Source organism: Mauremys reevesii, linkage group 7 (genome assembly GCF_016161935.1).
Source record: "Mauremys reevesii isolate NIE-2019 linkage group 7, ASM1616193v1, whole genome shotgun sequence".
Taxonomy (NCBI): Eukaryota; Metazoa; Chordata; order Testudines; family Geoemydidae; genus Mauremys; species Mauremys reevesii.
This window is the reverse complement of record NC_052629.1, coordinates 96,309,212-96,329,203: the sequence shown is the minus strand read 5'-3', so window position 1 is coordinate 96,329,203 and position 19,992 is coordinate 96,309,212. Positions and strand designations below refer to the sequence as shown.

The 19,992-nt window shown below is 60.7% G+C and overlaps 2 protein-coding genes across 8 annotated transcripts in view; both read right to left on the bottom strand.

Annotated features, from left to right (window-relative positions):
• Window positions 1-2,225: 2,225 nt before the first annotated feature.
• VEGFB (vascular endothelial growth factor B) lies at window positions 2,226-9,089 on the bottom strand. 3 transcript variants are annotated; one of them, XM_039546066.1, is made up of 9 exons: window positions 8,132-8,188; window positions 6,694-6,730; window positions 6,414-6,456; window positions 5,905-6,101; window positions 5,181-5,254; window positions 4,755-4,787; window positions 4,526-4,606; window positions 3,888-4,013; window positions 2,226-2,937 (listed from the first exon to the last, which is right to left on the bottom strand). In XM_039546066.1, the coding sequence occupies exons 4-9, from the start codon at window positions 6,097-6,099 to the stop codon at window positions 2,916-2,918; spliced, it is 531 nt and encodes a 176-aa protein (XP_039402000.1). In that variant the 5' UTR covers window positions 6,100-6,101; window positions 6,414-6,456; window positions 6,694-6,730; window positions 8,132-8,188; the 3' UTR covers window positions 2,226-2,915. The 3 variants fall into 3 exon arrangements, with proteins under 3 accessions (XP_039402000.1, XP_039401998.1, XP_039401999.1); XM_039546064.1 differs by lacking the exon at window positions 6,694-6,730 and having other exon boundaries at window positions 8,132-9,089; XM_039546065.1 differs by lacking the exons at window positions 4,526-4,606; window positions 6,694-6,730 and having other exon boundaries at window positions 8,132-9,089.
• A 4,567-nt stretch (window positions 9,090-13,656) lies between these two features.
• The window catches only part of DNAJC4 (DnaJ heat shock protein family (Hsp40) member C4), a 79,820-nt gene continuing 73,484 nt past the window's right edge, over window positions 13,657-19,992 (bottom strand). For 4 of the 5 annotated variants that reach the window (XM_039481585.1, XM_039481583.1, XM_039481581.1 and 1 more), the window contains 2 exons: window positions 15,045-15,131; window positions 13,657-13,886 (listed from right to left, as the gene is read on the bottom strand). In XM_039481585.1, coding sequence (XP_039337519.1) covers window positions 13,784-13,886; window positions 15,045-15,131 — 190 coding nt within the window. In that variant the 3' untranslated portion in view covers window positions 13,657-13,783. The remainder of the gene's footprint in view (window positions 13,887-15,044; window positions 15,132-19,992) is intronic. The other variant, XR_005582824.1, reaches the window with a different exon arrangement.

Here is a 19,992-nt window from a genome sequence, read left to right as displayed (position 1 = left end):
GGATGCTGGGAGGGCTGGAGGGTGTTTATGTCTCAGGTTGCACTTAGTGCCTCTGGGGTCAAAGTCGCCCCTCCCCCCCTCCCCCTGCCATTTCCTGGAGCTTCTGGGTGGGGGCAAAGTCTGGAGGCAGCGGGTGCAGGACAAACAAGCGGGTGCAGGACAAATAAGCAGCCCTGCCTCCCCAGCTCCCTGCATCTGCCTCACACCTTCCCATCCTGCCGTGGGACCCTGGCATCCCGGTTGCCCTGCCCCCAGCCTGGCTTGGAACCCCAGTCTGGTTTGCGGCCCCAGTGTCAGGGCAACAGCACCCCTCCAGCCTGGTGTGAGACCCTGACATCCAAGACCCTGTCCCCTGCCTGGCTTGTGCCCCTGGTGTCCAGGCTGCACTGTTTCTGGAGTCAGACCCCACCAGCTGAGGATTCCTGACTCCTTGCTTTTGGACCCCAGATCCTTATGGCACCCCCTGCCTATGGCCCTGCCCCCCCCAACCCCGTCCCAAGCAGCTTACGTGCACCAGAGCAGGAGGCCACAGCCATGGACTGATAAGGGATTGGCAGCAAGTACTCAGCTATCGGCCTTCTGCCAGGCTGCGCAGTTCCTTATCGGCCAGAGGCCGTGCCCCCACCACCCCCAGGCTCCCTGAGGCCATGGCCTGTGTGGGAGGGCAGAGGCTTGCCCTCAGATCCCCCCTCCTGACCAGCCATTGGATTCTGGGAGTTTATCCAGCTGGAATCAACACATCAGAACCACAGAGTGCGGTTGAATGATTAGAGCAGGGGGCCTAGGAGTCAGAACTCCTGGATTCTAGCCCTACCTCCATCCATGTGAGACTGGGCCATCCTTCCCCCATCTGTGTGCCTCAGTTTCCCCTGCTGGGTGGCAAGGGCACCCTGCCTCCTCTGTGCAAATATGTAGGAGTCAGGTTTAGCCCCACATTTTGCTGAAATCGGAGCCATTTCAGCACCTGGAGAAGCCCAGGGCAGATGAGGCAGGCTGGGCGCGTGGCACATATAGGGGGAGAACAGGCCAAGGTGGCACAGGCAGAGCTGTGAGCCTGGTGTCCTGGCTCCTGCCCCTCCTGCTCTAACCACTAGACCCCACTCCCCTCTGAGAGCGGGGATGAAGCCCCGGAGCTCTCACCCTTGCACTCTTCCCCCTCATAGGTGCATGATGTGCCCTGATCCCTGCCCCTCCCGCTGGTACCTAGGAAGCCTGTTCTTGGGCACAGGCTGTGAGGGAGTGGGGGAGGGGCAGCGGAGCTGGGCTCATACATGTGGCTCACACAGGCAGGTGCTGGCTCTGCCAGGATCCACCCCCTCCCTTTTTCCCAGGGCTGCAGCCTGGTCATGAAGTGCAGCACGTCTCTGTGGGCAATGCCAGCACCGGCACAGCTGGGCCCACTCACTGGTGCTGGGAACTAGAGTGACAGCTCTGCACACTCCCAAGGGAGGGGGGACAGGCCCCAGAGCCAGGAAGGGAATCCCCCACATATTCCCTCATCCTGTTCTCTGATGGGTCTCAATGCCGACCTACAGCCTCCTGCTATCCCAGCCCTGGGCTCCCCACCCACCCAGCTCTGCCCCTGCCCCTCAATCCTGACCCACAGCCCCTGCTAGCCCAGCCCTGGGCTCCCCACCCACACAGCTCTGCCCCTGCCCTTTCAATCCTGACCCCTTGCTAGCTCAGCCCACCTGTTTTTCCAGTATCCTCACATAGAACATCAACTGCATCTCATGCTTTTCCAGCACCTTGTGTTTCCAAAGGATTCCAAAATATGGCATTTGTACAGACAGGAATCCCCTGCCCCATACCAAGATGGAGCCACCTCTGGGGTGGGGCGCAGAAGGATCCCTCACCTGGTGCTGAGATGCAGCCGCCTCTAGGATGGAGCAGTAATTTTTCCTCACACGCCAAGCATGAAGGAGCCCTCAGCCCTGGGGCGAAGAGCTCATGGGTGTAAAGGCTGCCACACTTTTGTGGAGCATAAATGAAGGCCGGCTCAAAGGTGAAAGGTCAATAACCCCCAAGGATTCCCTCTCCACCCCTCCTCCCCTACACAACAGGGGACCTCCTCCAACGAGGCACTCCCCAGCCACTGCAGTATATAGGGCGCCCCACAGAACAGCAGCCCCTTCCAATCCGGCGAGTCCCGAGAGTGGGGCATGCTCCCTCGACCCCTATAGGTGTTTGTGGGGGTCGTGTGCTCACTGCTCTGCAGGCCGTCGTGTCGCATCCATTTAATAGCTTTAGAGCCGGATACCAATGTGCGGGCAGTTACAGCAGCAGGACGTGCCCTGGGAGAGTCCTTGAGCTGGTGTCCAGCCTCCCCTTGGCTCCAGCAGGGAAACAGGGTTTGATCCAGGGGGATGGAGAGGAAGGTGAGGGCAAGTATTAAATTAAAGGGGTTTGGGGATGAATGGGGCAGTGAGGGGTGTGTGTGGAACTTTAAATAACGACAAAGGGATGAGAGTCTGGTCAGCAGAGCTGGGGCAGCCTTGGTGGGCATCAAAGGAATCTGGGGGCCGGAGTCCTGGAGGGGCCTCAGGATCTGGTCCCCAATCCTGGAGGGGCCCTGAAATCCATCTGCCCGAGTCTTGGAGGGGTCCTGGAATCCAGCTGCCCGAGTCCTGGAGGGGCCCTGGGATCTGGCTGCCCCAGTCCACAAGAGGCCGTGCAAGATGCAGCCCCTCCTGACAGGTCCTGTCCAGGCAGTGGATAATGGGGTCTGACCCTCCCAGCATGGTCCCAGGAGTCCTCTCATCAGGTCCATTCCTGGGCAGCCTTGCTCATCTTCCTTGGGCTCCTCTCCAGCAGGGGGAGCTCAGGGCCAGAGTCTTGTCCTTGTTCCAATGAAGAGCTGGGCTTGGGCAGGGGGGGGAGAGGCTGGTCCCAGGTCACCCCCCTCCCCCGTCAGATCATCTGCGCAGCTTCTCACACCTCGGGGGAGAACAGAGTGGCTCAGGGCAGTTGGAGTTAGGGTGACCAGACAGCAAGTATGAAAAATCGGGACAGGAGTGGGGGGTAATAGGAACCTATATATGAAAAAGACCCCAAAATCGGGACTGTCCCTATAAAATTGGGACATCTGGTCACCCTAGTTGGAGAGGCCATGCAGGTTCAGGGACACCAACCCCAGGACCCCCAACTCCCCCAGACAGAATCACCTTCCTTGTCCCAAAGCCTGATGGGGGAGGAGTGGGGGGCTCTATCCTGCAACACTAATTCGGGAGGGTCTGTCTGGCCTGTGAGGGTAGTTCAGGGGGTATCTCCAGCCCATAGGGGAGATGGGGGTCTGTCTGTCTGAGGGGGGTCATGGTTGCCTCTGGCCCATGGGGAGATGTTGGTGGGGATCTGCCTGGTCCATGAATGAGTTTGGGTAGGTCTCTGGTCCAGGGGAGGTTGGGGGTGTGTGTGTCTGTCTGGTCTGTGAAGGAGTTCGGGTAGGTCTCTGGGCCAGGGGGACGTTGGGGGATCTTCCTGGTCTGTGAAGGAGTTTGGGGTGTCTCTGGTTAAGGTAGAGGTTGGAGGGTCTGCCTGGTCTGTGAAGGAGTTCGGGTAGATCTCTGGTGTAGGGGGATGTTGTGGGATCTGTCTGGTCCATGAGGGAGTTTGGGGTGTCTCTGGTCCAGGGGGATGTCAAGGGGTCTGTCTGGTCCATGAGGGAGTTTGGGGTGTCTCTGGTCCAGGGGGATGTCGAGGGGTCTGTCTGGTCCATGAGGGAGTTTGGGGTGTCTCTGGTCCAGGGGGATGTCGAGGGGTCTGTCTGGTCCATGAGGGAGTTTGGGGTGTCTCTGGTCCAGGGGGATGTCGAGGGGTCTGTCTGGTCCATGAGGGAGTTTGAGGTGTCTCTGGCCTTGAGGGAGGTGCAGGGAGTCAGGGGGTCTCACCTGCATGAGTGCTCATTGAGCTCCAAGCCCCGGTCCCGGCAGTGCTGGGACCTGCGCCGGCAGCGGCACTGGCATGTCTGAGGATCCTGGCGCTTCCGTTTGTCTGAGCAGGGCGGGCAGGAGGACCTGGGGGCAGGGAAAGAATCCGGATGATCTGGCCCCCGGAGACATGGTGCTGGGACCCCCCACTCCCACCTCCACACTGAGGGAAGTCTCCTCTTCCTGGCCCCCACAAACCTCTGGGGGTCCCCTGCTCTGCCTGCCATATAACAGGGGGCCTTCACCCACCCTTTAGAGTGTATAGGGAATCCCTATAGAACAGCACCTCCTCCTGCCCCAATTCAAGAGGGTCTCTACATAGGGGAGGGGGGAACCCCCTTGCCCCAATCCTCATGGTGCTGGAGGGGGCCTTGATGCTGCTGGGCTGGGTAGTCCACCCCTCCTTTGATCCCCCATGAGGTACAGGAGTGGGGGGCCTGGGGATCCCCCAGTTAGAAGTGAACCCCCATAAGGTGTGGAGAGCAGTGACCTGATACCCCCTGATCACCCCAATTCAATGCCCCCCAATGCAAGCAGAGTTAGTAAGGAAGTGGAGGGCATGCAGGGACTGGAGGGTGCACGAGGGTCCCTGGACATACAGGTGAGGGGAGTCCCGTTCAGGGGGTCTCTTCTTTTTGTGTTTGTGTCCAATGCTGTTTTTCCCCTTGGGCCGCCCAGGCCTGTGGAGAGAATCAGAACTGAGCTCCCCTCTCAGCCAGCAGGGGGCGCTGTAGGGAGTGGGGTGGGAACACTGGCTGTGGGGGAAGCTCCAGTCTGCTCCAGCCCTGGCCTCTCCCAGCAGAGGTGCGGGGAGCTGGGGGTCCTTACCTTTCTGGATTTACTTTGCTATTTGTCTTTGGTCTGCAAAAGAAAAGAGAGGACACCAGCTTAACAGGGAAATGGGGGCTGCTGAGAACTCCCCCCCCCCGAAAGGGGATCAACCTTTGGGGGGCAGTGTGATGCCCTAGGAGAGAGGGGTGCCCCCTGAAATGGGGGGAGGGGTGGCACAGTGCCAAGGGGGAGAGACCACAGCAGTCATCCTAGGAACCGGGGAGCTCACAGCCCCCCTATGTGCCTTTGTGGGGCTGTCTGCCTGAGAGGGGGGTCACTGGCTGCAGTGGGGTGTTCAAGCTTTGGCTAAGCTTAGAGCCAGTAGGGTCACAACTTGGGGGAGACTGAGCCCTGTGGGCACAGAGATGCTTTGGGACCCCTGTCAATGCCCCCCATACTCTCAACAACGAACACCCCCCTCACCTGCATTCGCAGGCACTGTGCTCCACGAAGGCCAGCTGGCCCAGGTGGCTGTGCAGGTAGCGGGTTTTCATCACCTGGGGGCAGAGAAAGGGTGAGTGAGGGGGGCACCAAGTGCCTAGGGATCGGGGATCAGCCCACCTTATGTAGGGTGATGCCAAGGCCCAACTCCTCAGCATACACCTTCCCTCAGCTCCCCGCTGTGCTCTGGCATTCCCCTATCCCCGATACCTGCTCTTCCCACCCCCAGCACTCCCCACCCTCACTGCCTGGTACCCCCTGTCCTCTGGCACTCCCCACCCCCGGTGCCCAGCTACCCCCTTCCCTCTGGCATTCCCCACCCCCAGTGCCTGGCTACCCCTGTCCTCGCGCACGCCCCACCCCCCGTGCCTGGCTACCCCCGGTCCTCTGGCACTCCCCACCCCGGTGCCCGGCTACCCCCTTCCCTCTGACATTCCCAACCCCGGTGCCTGGTACCCCCTGCCCTCGGGCACTCCCCACCCCCGGTGCCTGGCTACCCCCTGTCCTCTGGCACTCTCCACCCCCGGTGCCTGGCTACCCCCTTCCCTCTGGCACTCCCCACCCCCGGTGCCTGGCTACCCCTCCGCCCCCACCAGCATTCCCCTCCGGCAGCTGTCTGCCCACCCCTGGCATTCCCCTCCCCGCAGTGCCTGGCTCTTCACCCACCCTCTGGCATTCCTCTCTCCCCTGCCCTCCCTCCCATTACCTCCATCACCACCATATGCATGCGGGTAGGCACACACTGCAGCCCCTCATCAGCGCAGCACCCGGCGCAGCGACGCAGGGGCACGCAGGAGGGTGCCAGCAGGTGCTCCACCTCGGCCGGGTGCTCCTCGCTCACGGGCACCAGCATCTCCTTCGGCTGGCAGAAGCTGCGGTTATAAACCTCCATCCACTGCATCACTGCGGGGGTCAGAGGGGGCCAGTGCCAGGGGTCAGCGCACCCTGACAATGCCAACCGACATGGCCAAGGCACACCCTCCCACCCACCCCCAGTGTGCCCATTGACATAGCCACAGCCACCTCTGGGGTGGGGTATGAGGGCTGATTACATAGGGATCCTACAGCCAGTACTGAGATGCAGCCACCTCTGGGGTGAGGTGCCTGTACCCCCAACAACCTCCAAATGTGCCCCCTCAGCACTGCTATCCTCAAACACGCCCCCCTGCCTCGTTGCAGCAGTCCCCCAACCCGCACCTCACCCCAGTCTCTTACCTTCCCCCAGTGGGGGAGTCCCCTTCGTCTGGGGCTGTGGTGCCTGGAAAGGAGGAGATGTAGGCAGTCAGGCTCCGAGTCCCAGACAATGGCGGTGAGGGGGGAGGGAAGGCTGCCTCCCCAGGCTCGCTTGAGCCCCATTCCCCCTTCGTCGAGCTCTGCAGGAGCCCCCACCCCACTCCCTCTTCTCCCCACTCCATTACACCCCAGCCTCAGGGTCTCCCTCCCCTCTTATTCCGGTCGCCCCCCCCCCTCGCATACCCAGAGGAGCTCCACTAACCTGCAGGCAGTCAGGTTGGGTACACCCCCAAGAGACCCTACAATAACAAATCAGCAGTTGGGGGAGGAGTCGGAAGGAACAGCTCCCCCTGGTGTATGTGTGATTAGGGGCAGTGGAACAATCTTTGGCTGGATGGGCTTGAGGAACTGTCCCGTCCTGGGCAGGGCAGAGAGGGGACCCACCCCCACAGCTCACTCACAAGGAGTCACTGGCCGAGCAGGAATAGAACCCAGGCGTCCTGTCTTCTAGCCCCACACCCCCAGCCCACTAGATCCCGCTGCCCTCCCAGAACTGGGAATAGAACCCAGGAGTCCTGGCTCCCAGCCCCCTCCCCCGTGCTCGGGGGCGGGGAGGGGCACGGTGGGGCAGGGGTGAGTGGAATCTTGGCAGCTCCGGAGGTCAGGGCAGCAGGAGCCGGGCAGTGGGGGTGGATCCCGGCAGGAACCGGAGGGGCTGGGCCGCTGGGGAGACCCTGGAGGGGGGGAATCCCAGGCGGGGGGGGGGGCGCTTGTCTGTCCCAGTTGTCCCCTGTCCTGGGCGCTACCCCGGACACTGCAGCACTGCCCCAGCGCTACAAGCCACCAGCCTGCGCGCTGGCTCTAGCCACCCTCCCTCCCGCCCGGGGCCCCCGGCAAGGCCAGACCGTACGCTACTCCCCCGGGACCCGGCGCTAACCCAGCGGGGCCCCCTGTGCCTGCCCCTGCCGGGATACGGCAGCCCCACAGTGCGTCCTCCACTGGTACGGGGAAAGGGCCAGGTACCTTCCCCAGTGCCAGCTCCCTACTGCCTGGCTCCCCCCAGTGCCCGGCTCCCTCAGTGCCAGCTCCCCACTACCCGGCTCCCTGAGCCCCCAGTGCCAGCTCCCTACTGCCTGGCTCCCCCCAGTGCCAGCTCCCCACTGCCCGGCTCCCTGAGCCCCCAGTGCCAGCTCCCTACTGCCTGGCTCCCCCCAGTGCCAGCTCCCTACTGCACGGCTCCCTGAGCCCCCAGTGCCAGCTCCCTACTGCATGGCTCCCTGAGCCCCCAATGCCTGCCCCCCCCAGTGCCAGCTCCCTACTGCACGGCTCCCTGAGCCCCCAGTGCCAGCTCCCCATTGCCCGGCTCCCTGAGCCCCCAGTGCCAGCTCCCTACTGCCTGGCTCCCTGAGCCCCCAATGCCTGCCCCCCCAGTGCCAGCTCCCCCCTGCCCGGCTCCCTGCGCCCCCAGTGCCAGCTCCCCCAGTGCCCGGCTCCCTGAGCCCCCAGTGCCTGGCTCCCCCCAGTGCCTGGCTCCCCCCAGTGCCAGCTCCCTGAGCCCCCAGTGCCCAGCTCCCCCCCAGTGCCCTCCTGCCCCGAGCCCCAAGGTGCGCCGCTGCATCCAGACCCCAGTGCCCCTCCCGCCACCCCAGGTGCCCCGCTCCCCGAGCCCCCCCATGCCCCGCTCCCCCCAAGCCCCCTACCTTAGCTGCGCAGCCGATCAGCTGCAGCGCTGTAGCCAGCAGGAGGTGCAGGGTCTCCCCGGGGGCTCTCATGGTGCCGAGCCGGAGTGTGGGGGTTCCCTAGCGCTGGTGCCCAGGGCGCCTGGCCGGCAGCTGCCCCCTCCCTCCGGCAGCGCCCGCAGTCCGGGGCACTCGCATGGTAGCTCCGAGCGTTGGGCTGGCGGGATGCGGGGCACGGACCCCTCGGCCCTGGGAGTCCCCCGAAGGGAGCGCAGGAGCCCGGCTCCGCAGTCCGTGGGGAGGTAAATCCAAGGATCGGGCCCCGCCCGGCCCCAGGGGGGCCCGCTGACGGGGGCGGCTACAGGTGCATCGGAGCCCGCGGGGCCAGCGCGCCTGCAGGAACGAGCGGCTCCGAGTGAGCCAGGCGGCCGCGGGCGGCCGGGGAGAGGGAGCGGGGCTGGCTCTAGGGAGTGACTGATGGCCCGGCCCAGCCCGGCCCCAGGGGAGGCGGCAGGCAGCGGGAGGAGGGAGCGCGGCGGGTCCGGGAGGGGGAACGGGGGCAGCAGGGCGGAGCAGGAGAGGGGTGATGGGCAGGAAGCAGGGGAGGGAGGGCAGGAGGGAGCTGGCTGGGGGAATGGATGGTACTTAGGCTCCCATCCGGGGTGGAGGATGCTGTGAGCAGCCCCTGTGGTAATAGTGGGGAACGGAACGGGTGGAGGGGTAGACGGGTGTGTGGGGAGGGATAGGTGGAGGGGCCTGTGGGTATGGAGTGGGGGAGAGGGGTGGGGATGGAGGATTAAAGGAAGGGTGGGTGGGTGAGAACAGATGAGTGAGGATGGATGGAAGGTTGGAGGAGTGGGTGACGACGGATGACGGGATGGATGGATGGAGGGGTTGGTGGAGAAGGAGGGATGGATGGAGCGGGGTGAGAACGGAGGATTGGGGATGGTTGGAAGGATGGAGGGGTGGAGATGGATGGAGCGGGGTGAGGATGGATGACTGGGGATGGTTGGAAGAATGGAGGGGTGGAGATGGATGGAGGGGTAGCTGGGGATGGTTGGAAGGATGGAGGGGTGGAGATGGATGGAGGGGTAGCTGGGGATGGTTGGAAGGATGGAGGGGTGGAGATGGATGGAGGGTAGCTGGGGATGGTTGGAAGGATGGAGGGTGGAGATGGATGGAGGGCTAGCTGGGGATGGTTGGAAGGATGGAGGGTGGAGATGGATGGAGGGGTAGCTGGGGATGGTTGGAAGGATGGAGGGTGGAGATGGATGGCGGGGTAGCTGGGGATGGTTGGAAGGATGGAGGGGTGGAGATGGATGGAGGGGTAGCTGGGGATGGTTGGAAGGATGGAGGGTGGAGATGTATGGAGGGGTTGCTGGGGATGGTTGGAAGGTTGGAGGGGTGGAGATGGATGGAGGGTAGCTGGGGATGGTTGGAAGGATGGAGGGGTGGAGATGGATGGAGGGTAGCTGGGGATGGTTGGAAGGATGGAGGGGTGGAGATGGATGGAGGGGTAGCTGGGGATGGTTGGGAGGATGGAGGTGGAGATGGATGGAGGTAGCTGGGGATGGTTGGAAGGATGGAGGGTGGAGATGGATGGAGGGGTAGCTGGAGATGGTTGGAAGGATGGAGGTGGAGATGGATGGAGGGGTAGCTGGAGATGGTTGGAAGGATGGAGGGGTGGAGATGGATGGAGGGGTAGCTGGGGATGGTTGGAAGGATGGAGGGGTGGAGATGGATGGAGGGGTAGTTGGGGAAGGATGACTGGGGATGGTTGGAAGGATGGAGGGGTGGAGATGGATGGAGGGGTAGCTGGGGATGGTTGGAAGGATGGAGGGGTGGAGATGGATGGAGGGGTAGCTGGGGATGGTTGGAAGGATGGACGGGTGGAGATGGATGGAGGGGTAGCTGGGGATGGTTGGAAGGATGGAGGGTGGAGATGGATGGTGGGGTAGGTGGGGATGGTTGGAAGGATGGAGGGGTGGAGATGGATGGAGGGGTAGTTGGGGAAGGATGACTGGGGATGGTTGGAAGGATGGAGGGGTGGAGATGGATGGAGGGTAGTTGGGAAGGATGACTGGGGATGGTTGGAAGGATGGAGGGTGGAGATGGATGGTGGGGTAGCTGGGGATGGTTGGAAGGATGGAGGGGTGGAGATGGATGGAGGGTAGCTGGGGATGGTTGGAAGGATGGAGGGTGGAGATGGAGGGAGGGGTAGCTGGGGATGGTTGGAAGGATGGAGGGTGGAGATGGATGGAGGGGTAGCTGGGGATGGTTGGAAGGATGGAGGGGTGGAGATGGATGGAGGGGTAGCTGGGGATGGTTGGAAGGATGGAGGGGTGGAGATGGATGGAGGGGTAGCTGGGGAAGGTTGTAAGGATGGAGGTGTGGAGATGGATGGAGGGCTAGCTGGGGATGGTTGGAAGGATGGAGGGGTGGAGATGGATGGAGGGGTAGCTGGGGATGGTTGGAAGGATGGAGGGGTGGAGATGGATGGAGGGGTAGCTGGGGATGGTTGGAAGGATGGAGGGGTGGAGATGGATGGAGGGGTAGCTGGGGATGGTTGGAAGGATGGAGGGTGGAGATGGATGGAGGGGTAGCTGGGGATGGTTGGAAGGATGGAGGGTGGAGATGGATGGAGGGTAGCTGGGGATGGTTGGAAGGATGGAGGGTGGAGATGGATGGAGGGTAGCTGGGGATGGTTGGAAGGATGGAGGTGGAGATGGATGGAGGGGTAGCTGGGGATGGTTGGAAGGATGGAGGGTGGAGATGGATGGAGGAAGGATGGAGGGTGGAGATGGATGGAGGGGTAGTTGGGGAAGGATGACTGGGGATGGTTGGAAGGATGGAGGGTGGTGATGGATGGAGGGGTAGCGGGGGATGGTTGGAAGGATGGAGGGTGGAGATGGATGGAGGGGTAGCGGGGGATGGTTGGAAGGATGGACGGGTGGAGATGGATGGAGGTAGCTGGGGATGGTTGGAAGGATGGAGGTGGAGATGGATGGAGGTAGCTGGGGATGGTTGGAAGGATGGAGGGGTGGAGATGGATGGAGGTAGTGGGGAAGGGGTAGCTGGGGATGGGGGGAGATGGATGGAGGGTAGCTGGGGAGCTGGGGATGGTTGGAAGGATGGAGGTGGAGATGGCTGGGATGGTTGGAAGATGGATGGCGGGGTAGCTGGGGATGGTTGGAAGGATGGAGGGGGGGAGATGGATGGAGGGGTAGCTGGGGATGGTTGGAGGGATGGAGGTGGAGTTGGATGGAGGGGTAGCTGGGGATGGTTGGAAGGATGGAGGGGTGGAGATGGATGGAGGGGTAGCTGGGGATGGTTGGAAGGATGGAGGGGTGGAGATGGATGGAGGGGTAGCTGGGGATGGTTGGAAGGATGGAGGGGTGGAGATGGATGAAGGGGTAGTTGGGGAAGGATGACTGGGGATGGTTGGAGGATGGCGGGGTAGCTGGGGAAGGATTGAGCAGTTGCTGAGCTGCGGCCCACATGCCCATGTCCAGCACTGTGCAGAGGGCAGTTCAGGCTGCTGGGGAAGTCCCCCTGCAGGGGTGCAGGAGCAGCTGACCATGGGGAGCTTGCAGGGGGAGCCATCCCGTCTAGATTGGGCCCATTCCATTTCTGGCCAGTGGAGCAGAAGTTGAGCTGGGCAGCCAGGTGCCCCCTACACCAGCCACTAGCGGAAGCCAGCACATGCTGCTGAAACCTGCTGTAGCACAAGGTGCATTTGGGGAGGGGGGTTCAGGAATCTGACCTGGCGCCCCTGGGCAGGGTGGACTGACAGCGCAGAGTGAGGGGGCAGGGATGGCTTAGATGGATTTCCACATCCCACCCCTACAGGATGGAATTGCTGGGATGGGAGATGGGGCATGGAAAATGCCATCCATGCCCCTTCCTCCTCGGACTCTGACCCCCAGCACCACCAGAGCTAAACTCCTCAGATACACAACTGTAGGGGAAGCATATTTGATGCCAGCTCCATCCTGGGCAGGGGGGCAGAGCAGGGTGCTGGGGGTGGGTTGTGGGGTGCTGATCGGGAGGATACACAGCTCATAGTGATGCATGGCGAGATGGGCTTGGAAGCCAGTGCACTTCCTTATTGGGCACGTGGACCCAGAAGTGCTAATTCCCTGCTAATTCCTAGATCCCGGCTGGGCACTGCTGTAGGAAAGCTCACAGTGCTGGAGACCCTGGCTAGGCACTGCTGTGGGGAAGTTCACAGCACCACGGGGTTCTCCCTCCCAGCAGGGAGCTCCATGCAGCAGCCTACCTCCCAGCAGGCACAGAGGGGGTTGTGGCGGGTGAGGCCATGACGCGGATAGGGGATTAGTGGAGTGTGCTGCGATGGGAACTATGTGTGAAATGCCAAGATTAATCCTTCATGCACAGGCCCCAGAGCCGCACTCCCCATCTGGCGCCTGCCCAGCATGGGTGTGTGTGTCTCCCGAATCCTCCCCCCACTCGCCCCTTTGCATGCACCCTGCATGGGAACCTGGGGTGTGTGAGCGTCATGCTCAGATAGTCACAAAGGGAAACTGGAAATAGCGGGGGAGGGGGGAATGGATGAGATGGGGATGTGTGGGGATTCATGGATGGATAGATACATAGAGAGGCGTCTATGGGGAGCTGTGTGTGGTTGGGGATGGAGAGATGGAGGGTGGGATGTGGTGCAGATGGATACGTAGAGAGGTGTTTATGGGGAGCTGTGTGTGGTTGGGGATGGAGAGACGGAGGGAGGGATGTGTGGGGAGGGAGGGGTACGGTGCAGATGGATGGATATAAGAACACACAGAGGGATGTAGAAGGGAATTCAGGGGTGCACAGGAGCCCTTGGGGCTCTGATACCTGCTGCCCCGGCACTGGGGCTTTTGGATGCCCTGTGGGTTTAGCTGTTTTCTGGGGAGGGTGGAGCAGAGTCTGGAACCGTGGCTAATGATCATTGGGGTGGCTCACCTTCCCCCCCTCCCGATTCTGGTGTCTCCACTCCTCCCAAATCCACCCAGCACAACTCTCACTTGGCACTCCCAGTGCTCCACTCAGATGGGGGGATTCAGCCCAGAGACCTGGCTGTGTAGAGGCTTGGCTAAGCAACTGCCTCTGTGTGTGTGTGCGGGTGGGGGGCTGCCCCCCTCAACTCTCTGATCCCCATCCTGGCAACACTGGCCCCTCTGGTCTCTGGTCCTGCTGGTGGGGGCTGGATATGTGCCTGGCAGTCTCCCTCTCCCAGTGTCCGTCCCGGCCCCAGCTCACTGGGATGAGGTGCCTGGCATGGCATTGCGGTGAGGAAGCTCTCAGTACCGGAGTCCCTCCTGGACACTGCTGCAGAAAATCTTGCAGCACTGGGATCCCGGCTGGTTCAGAGGGGCTGCTGCAGCTCCTGCTTCCACAGGGAGGGGCGGTGGGGACAGGAGAGGGCCCCGGGGCTCATCCCTGCTCCAAGAGCCCATGTGGTGACACTGGATAATGCAGGCTGGGAGCTGGAGAGCTCAGATGAATCCCATGTCCCCCTCCCCGAAGCAGTGGTGGGAACCCTCCAGGAAGGCTAATGGCACTGGGGCCATGGGCAGTGATTTATTGAAGGGAGGGCACAAGTGTGTGTGTGAGGTGTTCCCCATACAGCATCTGTGACACCCAGTCCCCCCCATATAGTGTCCAGAGTGCCTGTCACTTCTGGGCACTGTCCCCACTGGGCCGGATGCGGTAGCGCTGTGTGAACTCAGCGTGTTTCTGGCGCAGGAGCTCCTGCTGCTTCTGGAAGCCATTGACCCTGTGGGAGGAGAGGCGCAGGGTCCAGGTCACACTTTGGACAGTGGGGAGGGGAGCAGTGATGCTCAGCATCATGCACTAACATATGTGAATGCACATGCTCTAACACGCACTAGTGCATCCATGCACACTAACGCAAAACTAAAGCATGGGTATGTGCATGCACTAGGATGCTAACATGCTAGTTCATGGGGGCACACACTGTAACATGCTAACACACACTACTGCATGGGGGCATGGTAACGTGCTAGTGCATGAAGCACACACTAACATGCAAACACATGCTAGAGCATGGGGGTACATGCAGTGTACAGCTGCACACATGTTCTAACACAAACTAGTGCACGTTTGTGTTCACATGCCCAGTAACACACACTAATGCACATGCCCATTCTCTAACACATTAGTCCAAATGCCCCAAGGCATGTGCACACTCCAACCCATGCTGGTGCACACACAGTCATCTGCACATGTTCTAGCACACATGGATGCTAACACACTAATGCACCTGGTGTTGGACACTAACACACATTCATCCACACCCTCGTGAGCACACGCACACACGCACCTGCATTTCCACTCCCAGCCCTTCAAGCTGATGGCCCCTGGCTAGCGGCTCATCGCTCCCCTTGCGATGGCTGGGGGCATGTGGGGTGGGGGAGAGGGGAATGCCCAGAGGGCACTGAGGGCCAGCAGGCGGTGAATGGAGGGAGAGATTCTCCCTGCTCCCCAGAGGTTGGTGGAAGCTGGCAAGGAGTAAACTGGGTTGGAGGGTGGGGGGCAATATTGGCGAACAGAGGGGAGGGATTCCCAGAGGGCAGGGGACACCCACATGAGGTGAAGAAGGGGGAAGGGATTTCCCAGAGGGTGAGGGGCAGCATGGGGTTAATGGGTAGGAAGACTCCCCTGATGGTGAGGGACAGCATGGAGTGAAGGGGGGAAGGTCCCCAGAGAGCAGGGGGGCCCAGCATGGGGTGAACAGGGGTATTCCTAGAGAGCCGGGGGGCCCCAGCATGGGGTGAACATAGGAAGGGGTCCCCAGAGGTTCTGGCAGCAGCACTTTATCCCAGCCCAACTGCCAAACCCTCTGGGAAAGGAAATCCTTATCCCCAGGTATGGAGAAGGAAACTGAGGCAGGGGCTGGGGGAGCTGTGCAAACCTGGCCCGCTCCTTGGATTCATTGTAGATGCTGGTTATGAGCTTGTCCTTCTCGTCCATGAAGCTGTTGTGCACCTCCTCCAGCTTCCTGCCAAGAACACGAGGCAGGGTTACACACATCACCCTGCACCCTCCTGTGTCGATGGATGGGGGTGGGTGGGGATGGAGAGTTCACAAGATAAATGCAGCCACATGTCTGGGGATGGTTGGATAGATCTGTGTGTGTCTGAGTCTGTGTGTGGTCTGTGTCTATATGGATTAAGTGTGTGTGTCTGTCTCTGTGTTGTGTGTTCACGGTGGATGCGCTGTGTGTCTCTCTGTATGATGTGTGTGTATCTCTAAGAGGTGGGGTGTATGGCGTGTGACTGTTCGGTGCAGTGTGTGTGTGCCACTGTGCAGCCTGTATGTGTGTCTGTGCGGTGTGTATGTGTATGCATGTGTCTGTGCAGTGTGTATGTCTCTGTGCAGCATGTATGTGTGTGTAGTGTGCACACGCAGTATGCGTCTGTACAGCATGTACGTAAGTGTGTGTGTGTCTGTGCAGTGTGTATGTGTATGCATGTGTCTATGCAGCGTGCACGTGCAGTGTGTGGCGTGTCTGTGTATGTGTGGTGTGTCTGTGTAGTGTGTGCACGTGGTGTCTGTGTGGTGTGTGTGTGTGTATCACAGCAGGGCTCCCGCCTTCTCTCTGCTCCGGGCTGCGCTCTAGCAGGCTGAATGCTGTGTGCACGGAGACCGGACCCGAAGTGGCGGCTGGGGCTGGCTGCCCAGTGCTGGCTGACAGCGGTCCCAGGGCACTCTCCCCCTTGCTGGGCCCAGCCAGCTGGAGGTGTGGACTGCACTGGGCGCTGGGCAAGGGGTGTGAGTGGCTGAAAAGCCAGGGATGGACTGACTCAGTGAACGCTGCCATCTCCTTATGTAACAGGGTCTGCAGCACTAGCACCAGGGTGCCCCACTGTGGGGGATGGGCAGGGCACCCACCGCCAGCCAGGCCTGTGCTCCCCCTGCACCGCACTGCCTGAAGGAGCCACTTTGCCAGAGGTGAGTGGGGGGATTTATCTCCCCAGCTGGGGAGTGGTGAGCACAAAACCCAGGAGTCCTGGCTCCCAGCCCACCTTGGCACCAGAAGGGGAGTAGGAGTGAGTGGGTTAGAGCGGGGCAGGAGGCTGGGGCGACTAGAAGATGCTTTAGATAGACACAAGTCACTGGGCGTAGTCCTGGGGTAACTGGGTGTGATTCTCTGGCCTGCGGTACGCTGGCACCAGACTGGATGATCTCATGGTTGCTTCTGGCCTTACCACTGCTGATGACAAATCCAGCAGGGTAAAGAGGGGCTGACTATCTGCATCCCCCTGGATGCTCACACTCCCCTGTCTAGCTGTCATATACTAATAGGCTACTCTGTGTGCAGACTGGAGACCACTTTAACCAGACTGGGATTGGTGCCATTGCAGGGAAATCACTGTGACCCCAGTGCAGGCACTTCCTCTGAACAAAGAGACTCTAGCAGCATCCTGCCCTGAGAAGGTCGGGGGGGGGCCTCCCCTGATCTGACCCCGGCCTGGAGGAGGGCATCCACGTCCTGCACCGGAGGAGGTGTCCTCTGATCTACGTCCTGTGCTGGAGGAGGCGTCCCCCAACCCACGTCCTGTGCTGCGGAGGGCATCCTCTGATCCATGTCCTGCACCGGATGATGCATCCAATGATCCACGTCCTATGCTGGAGGTGGCATCCCCCGATCCATGTCCTCTGCTGCAGGGGGCATCCCCTGATTCACATCCTACGCTGGAGGGGGCATCCCCCAGAGCCACGTCCTGCGCTGGAGGGGGCATCCCCCAGAGCCACGTCCTGCGCTGGAGTGGGCATCCCCCCGAGCCACGTCCTGCGCTGGAGGGGGCATCCCCCCGAGCCACGACCTGCGCTGGAGGGGGCGTCCCCCGAGCCACGTCCTGCGCTGGAGGGGGCGTCCCCCCGAGCCACGTCCTGCGCTGGAGGGGGCGTCCCCCGAGCCACGTCCTGCGCTGGAGGGGGCGTCCCCCGAGCCACGTCCTGCGCTGGAGGGGGCATCCCCCCGAGCCCCATCCTGCGCTGGAGGGGGCATCCCCCGAGCCACATCCTGCGCTGGAGGGGGCATCCCCCCGAGCCACGACCTGCGCTGGAGGGGGCGTCCCCCGAGTTACGTCCTGCGCTGGAGGGGGCGTCCCCCTGAGCCACGACCTGCGCTGGAGGGGGCGTCCCCCCAGCCCCATCCTGCGCTGGAGTGGGCATCCCCCCGAGCCACGTCCTGCGCTGGAGGGGGCATCCGCCGAGCCACGTCCTGCGCTGGAGGGGGCATCCGCCGAGCCACGTCCTGCGCTGGAGGGGGCATCCCCCCAAGCCATGTCCTGCGCTGAAGTGGGCATCCCTGAGCCACGTCCTGCGCTGGAGTGGACATCCCCCCGAGCCACGTCCTGTGCTGGAGTGGGCATCCCCCCGAGCCACGTCCTGTGCTGGAGTGGGCATCCCTGAGCCACGTCCTGCGCTGGAGTGGACATCCCCCCGAGCCACGACCTGCGCTGGAGGGGGCGTCCCCCGAGCCACGTCCTGCGCTGGAGGGGGCATCCCCCCGAGCCACGTCCTGCGCTGGAGGGGGCATCCCCCAGAGCCACGTCCTGCGCTGGAGGGGACATACCCACGAGACACGACATGCGCTCGAGACGACAACCCCCCGAGCCACGACCTGCGCTGGAGGGGACATCCCCCCGAGCCACGACCTGCGCTGGAGGGGACATCCCCCCGAGCCACGTCCTGCGCTGGAGGGGGCACCCCCCCGAGCCACGTCCTGCGCTGGAGGGGGCATCCACCAGAGCCACATCCTGCGCTGGAATGGACATCCCCCCAAGCCACGTCCTGCGCTGGAGTGGACATCCCCCCGAGCCACGACCTGCGCTGGAGTGGGCATCCCCCAGAGCCACGTCCTGCACTGGAGGGGACATTCCCAATGTAACTATTTCTGTTTCTTAACTGATCCAAAACCTGCCTGGAGAGCAGCTCTCAGATTGTGAGCAATTTGAGGCAGGGACCGTTCACGCGTATAGGCACAATGGAACTCTGGCCTCTTTGCTACTCTAGTACCAGTAACAACCTCATAAGAGTAAACCAAAGGGGAGCCAATCCCAGGGGCAGCAACACTGAACTGGGACCAGTTGGAAACACAAAGAGAAACCCCAGTCCACATGAGTGATCGTCTCAGCCCCACAGCTTTGTGTCTGCTCAATACTGTTTGAGAGAGCCACAGAGTTTAAGGCCAGAAGGGACAATCAGATCATCTAGTCTGACCTCTTGTATAGGACAGGCCAGAGAGTGTCACCCAGTTACCCCAGGATTAAGCCCACTTGTGTCTGATTATGGCATCTTCCAGAAAGGCACCAGGCTGGATCTGAAGATACTGAGAGATGGAGAATCCACCCTCCCCGTCTCTTGGGAGTTTGTTCCAGTGGTTAATCACCCTCACTGTGAAAACTTGTTTCTCATTAGAATGTCTCTGGCTTTACCTTCCAGCCACTGGTTCTCGCTCTCTCTCTCTCCACTAGGCTCAAGACCCCTTTAGCTCTTGGTGTTTTCTCCCTGTGAAGCTACTTACACACAGTGATCAAATCACCTCTCAATCTTCTTTTGGATAAGCTAAACAGATTGAGCTCTCCAGCTCTCTCGCTGTTGGGTATTTTCTCCAGCCCTCTCATAACTCCTCTGGCTCTTTTCTGCACCCTCTCCAGTTTTTCAACATCCTTTTAAAAATGTGCACTCCACGATTGGATGCACCATTCCAGTATGGGTCTCACCAATGCCGTCTATGGAGGTAAAATCACCTCCCTGTTCCTACTCACTCCTCCCCTGTTTATACAGCCAAGGATTGCACTGGCCCTTTTGGCTACAGCATCGCACCAGGAGCTCATGTTCAACTGGTTGTCCACTAAGACAAAGCAGTTACCTACCTGTGTTGTTACTGTTGTTCTTGAAGATGTGAAGTGGACGTGTATTCCACATAGATGTGTGAACGCCCAGTGCACTGGAGCCGGAGAATTTTGCCTAGCAGTACCTGTAGGGGTGCACCTCATGGCTGTAGCCCACCTCTGGCTATCGAAGGCAATGCCGCCCCGATCCCCTTCAGTTCCTTCGTGCTGAACATCAAGAGCATAGAGTTCGAGGCAGAGGGGTTGGAGGTGGGTTGTGGAATACACATCTGCGTCACATCTCGAAGGATGCTCACAACACAGGTAAGTAATCATGTTTACTTCTTCGAGGAGATGCAACCATGTATTCCAAGGAGTTGACTCTCAAGCATGATTTGCATGAGGCGGGGCTTGGAATCTGTTTTAAACAAGGATTGCAGAACTGCCTTCCCAAAGCTTACATCTACTCTGGATGCTGTAGTAGTAACATAATGTTTCATAGGCAAATGCCCAGATGACCAAGTGGCAGCCCTGCAGATAACCAATACTGAAACATCACTTAAAAACGTCATTGCCATAGCCTGCGCTCTTGTAGAATGAGCTCGCAGCCTTGTGGAGGCACAATCAGCCGTATGCTGTCCTGATACAGGAAGTTATCCCCTAGAGATCGTCTGCGAAGCGACTGCTTGTCCCTTCCTTCTGTATGCATACAACACAAACAGGCAAAGCGAAGCATGAAAAGGTTTAGCCCTGTCCAGGTAAAATGCTTGACATTGCCTGACATCTGTGTGAAGATGCTGCTCCACCAGGGTTGAATGTGGCATAAGAAAGAACACAGGTAAATACACCACTTGCTTGAAATGAAATTGAGAAACCACTTTAGATAAAAACTTAGGGTGCAGCCACGAGGTCACTTTGTCTTTGGAGGATTGTGTGTAAGGAGACTCTGCCATCAAAGCCTGCGACTCTCTCACTCTCCTCGCAGATGTTATTGCCACCAGGAATGCAGTTTTTTGA

Bases quoted from the DNA above. Each gene is read 5' to 3' on its own strand.
- VEGFB (XM_039546064.1), bottom strand. From the start codon at position 8,203: ATGAGAGCCCCCGGGGAGACCCTGCACCTCCTGCTGGCTACAGCGCTG. The intron at 5,255-5,904 runs GTAATGGGAGGG...CTCTGCCCCCAG, and splicing joins TGCATATGGTGGTGATGGAG to GTGATGAAAACCCGCTACCT. The intron at 4,014-4,525 runs GTATGTCCAGGG...CCCTGCCCCCAG, and splicing joins GAACGGGACTCCCCTCACCT to GTCCTCCTGCCCGCCCTGCT.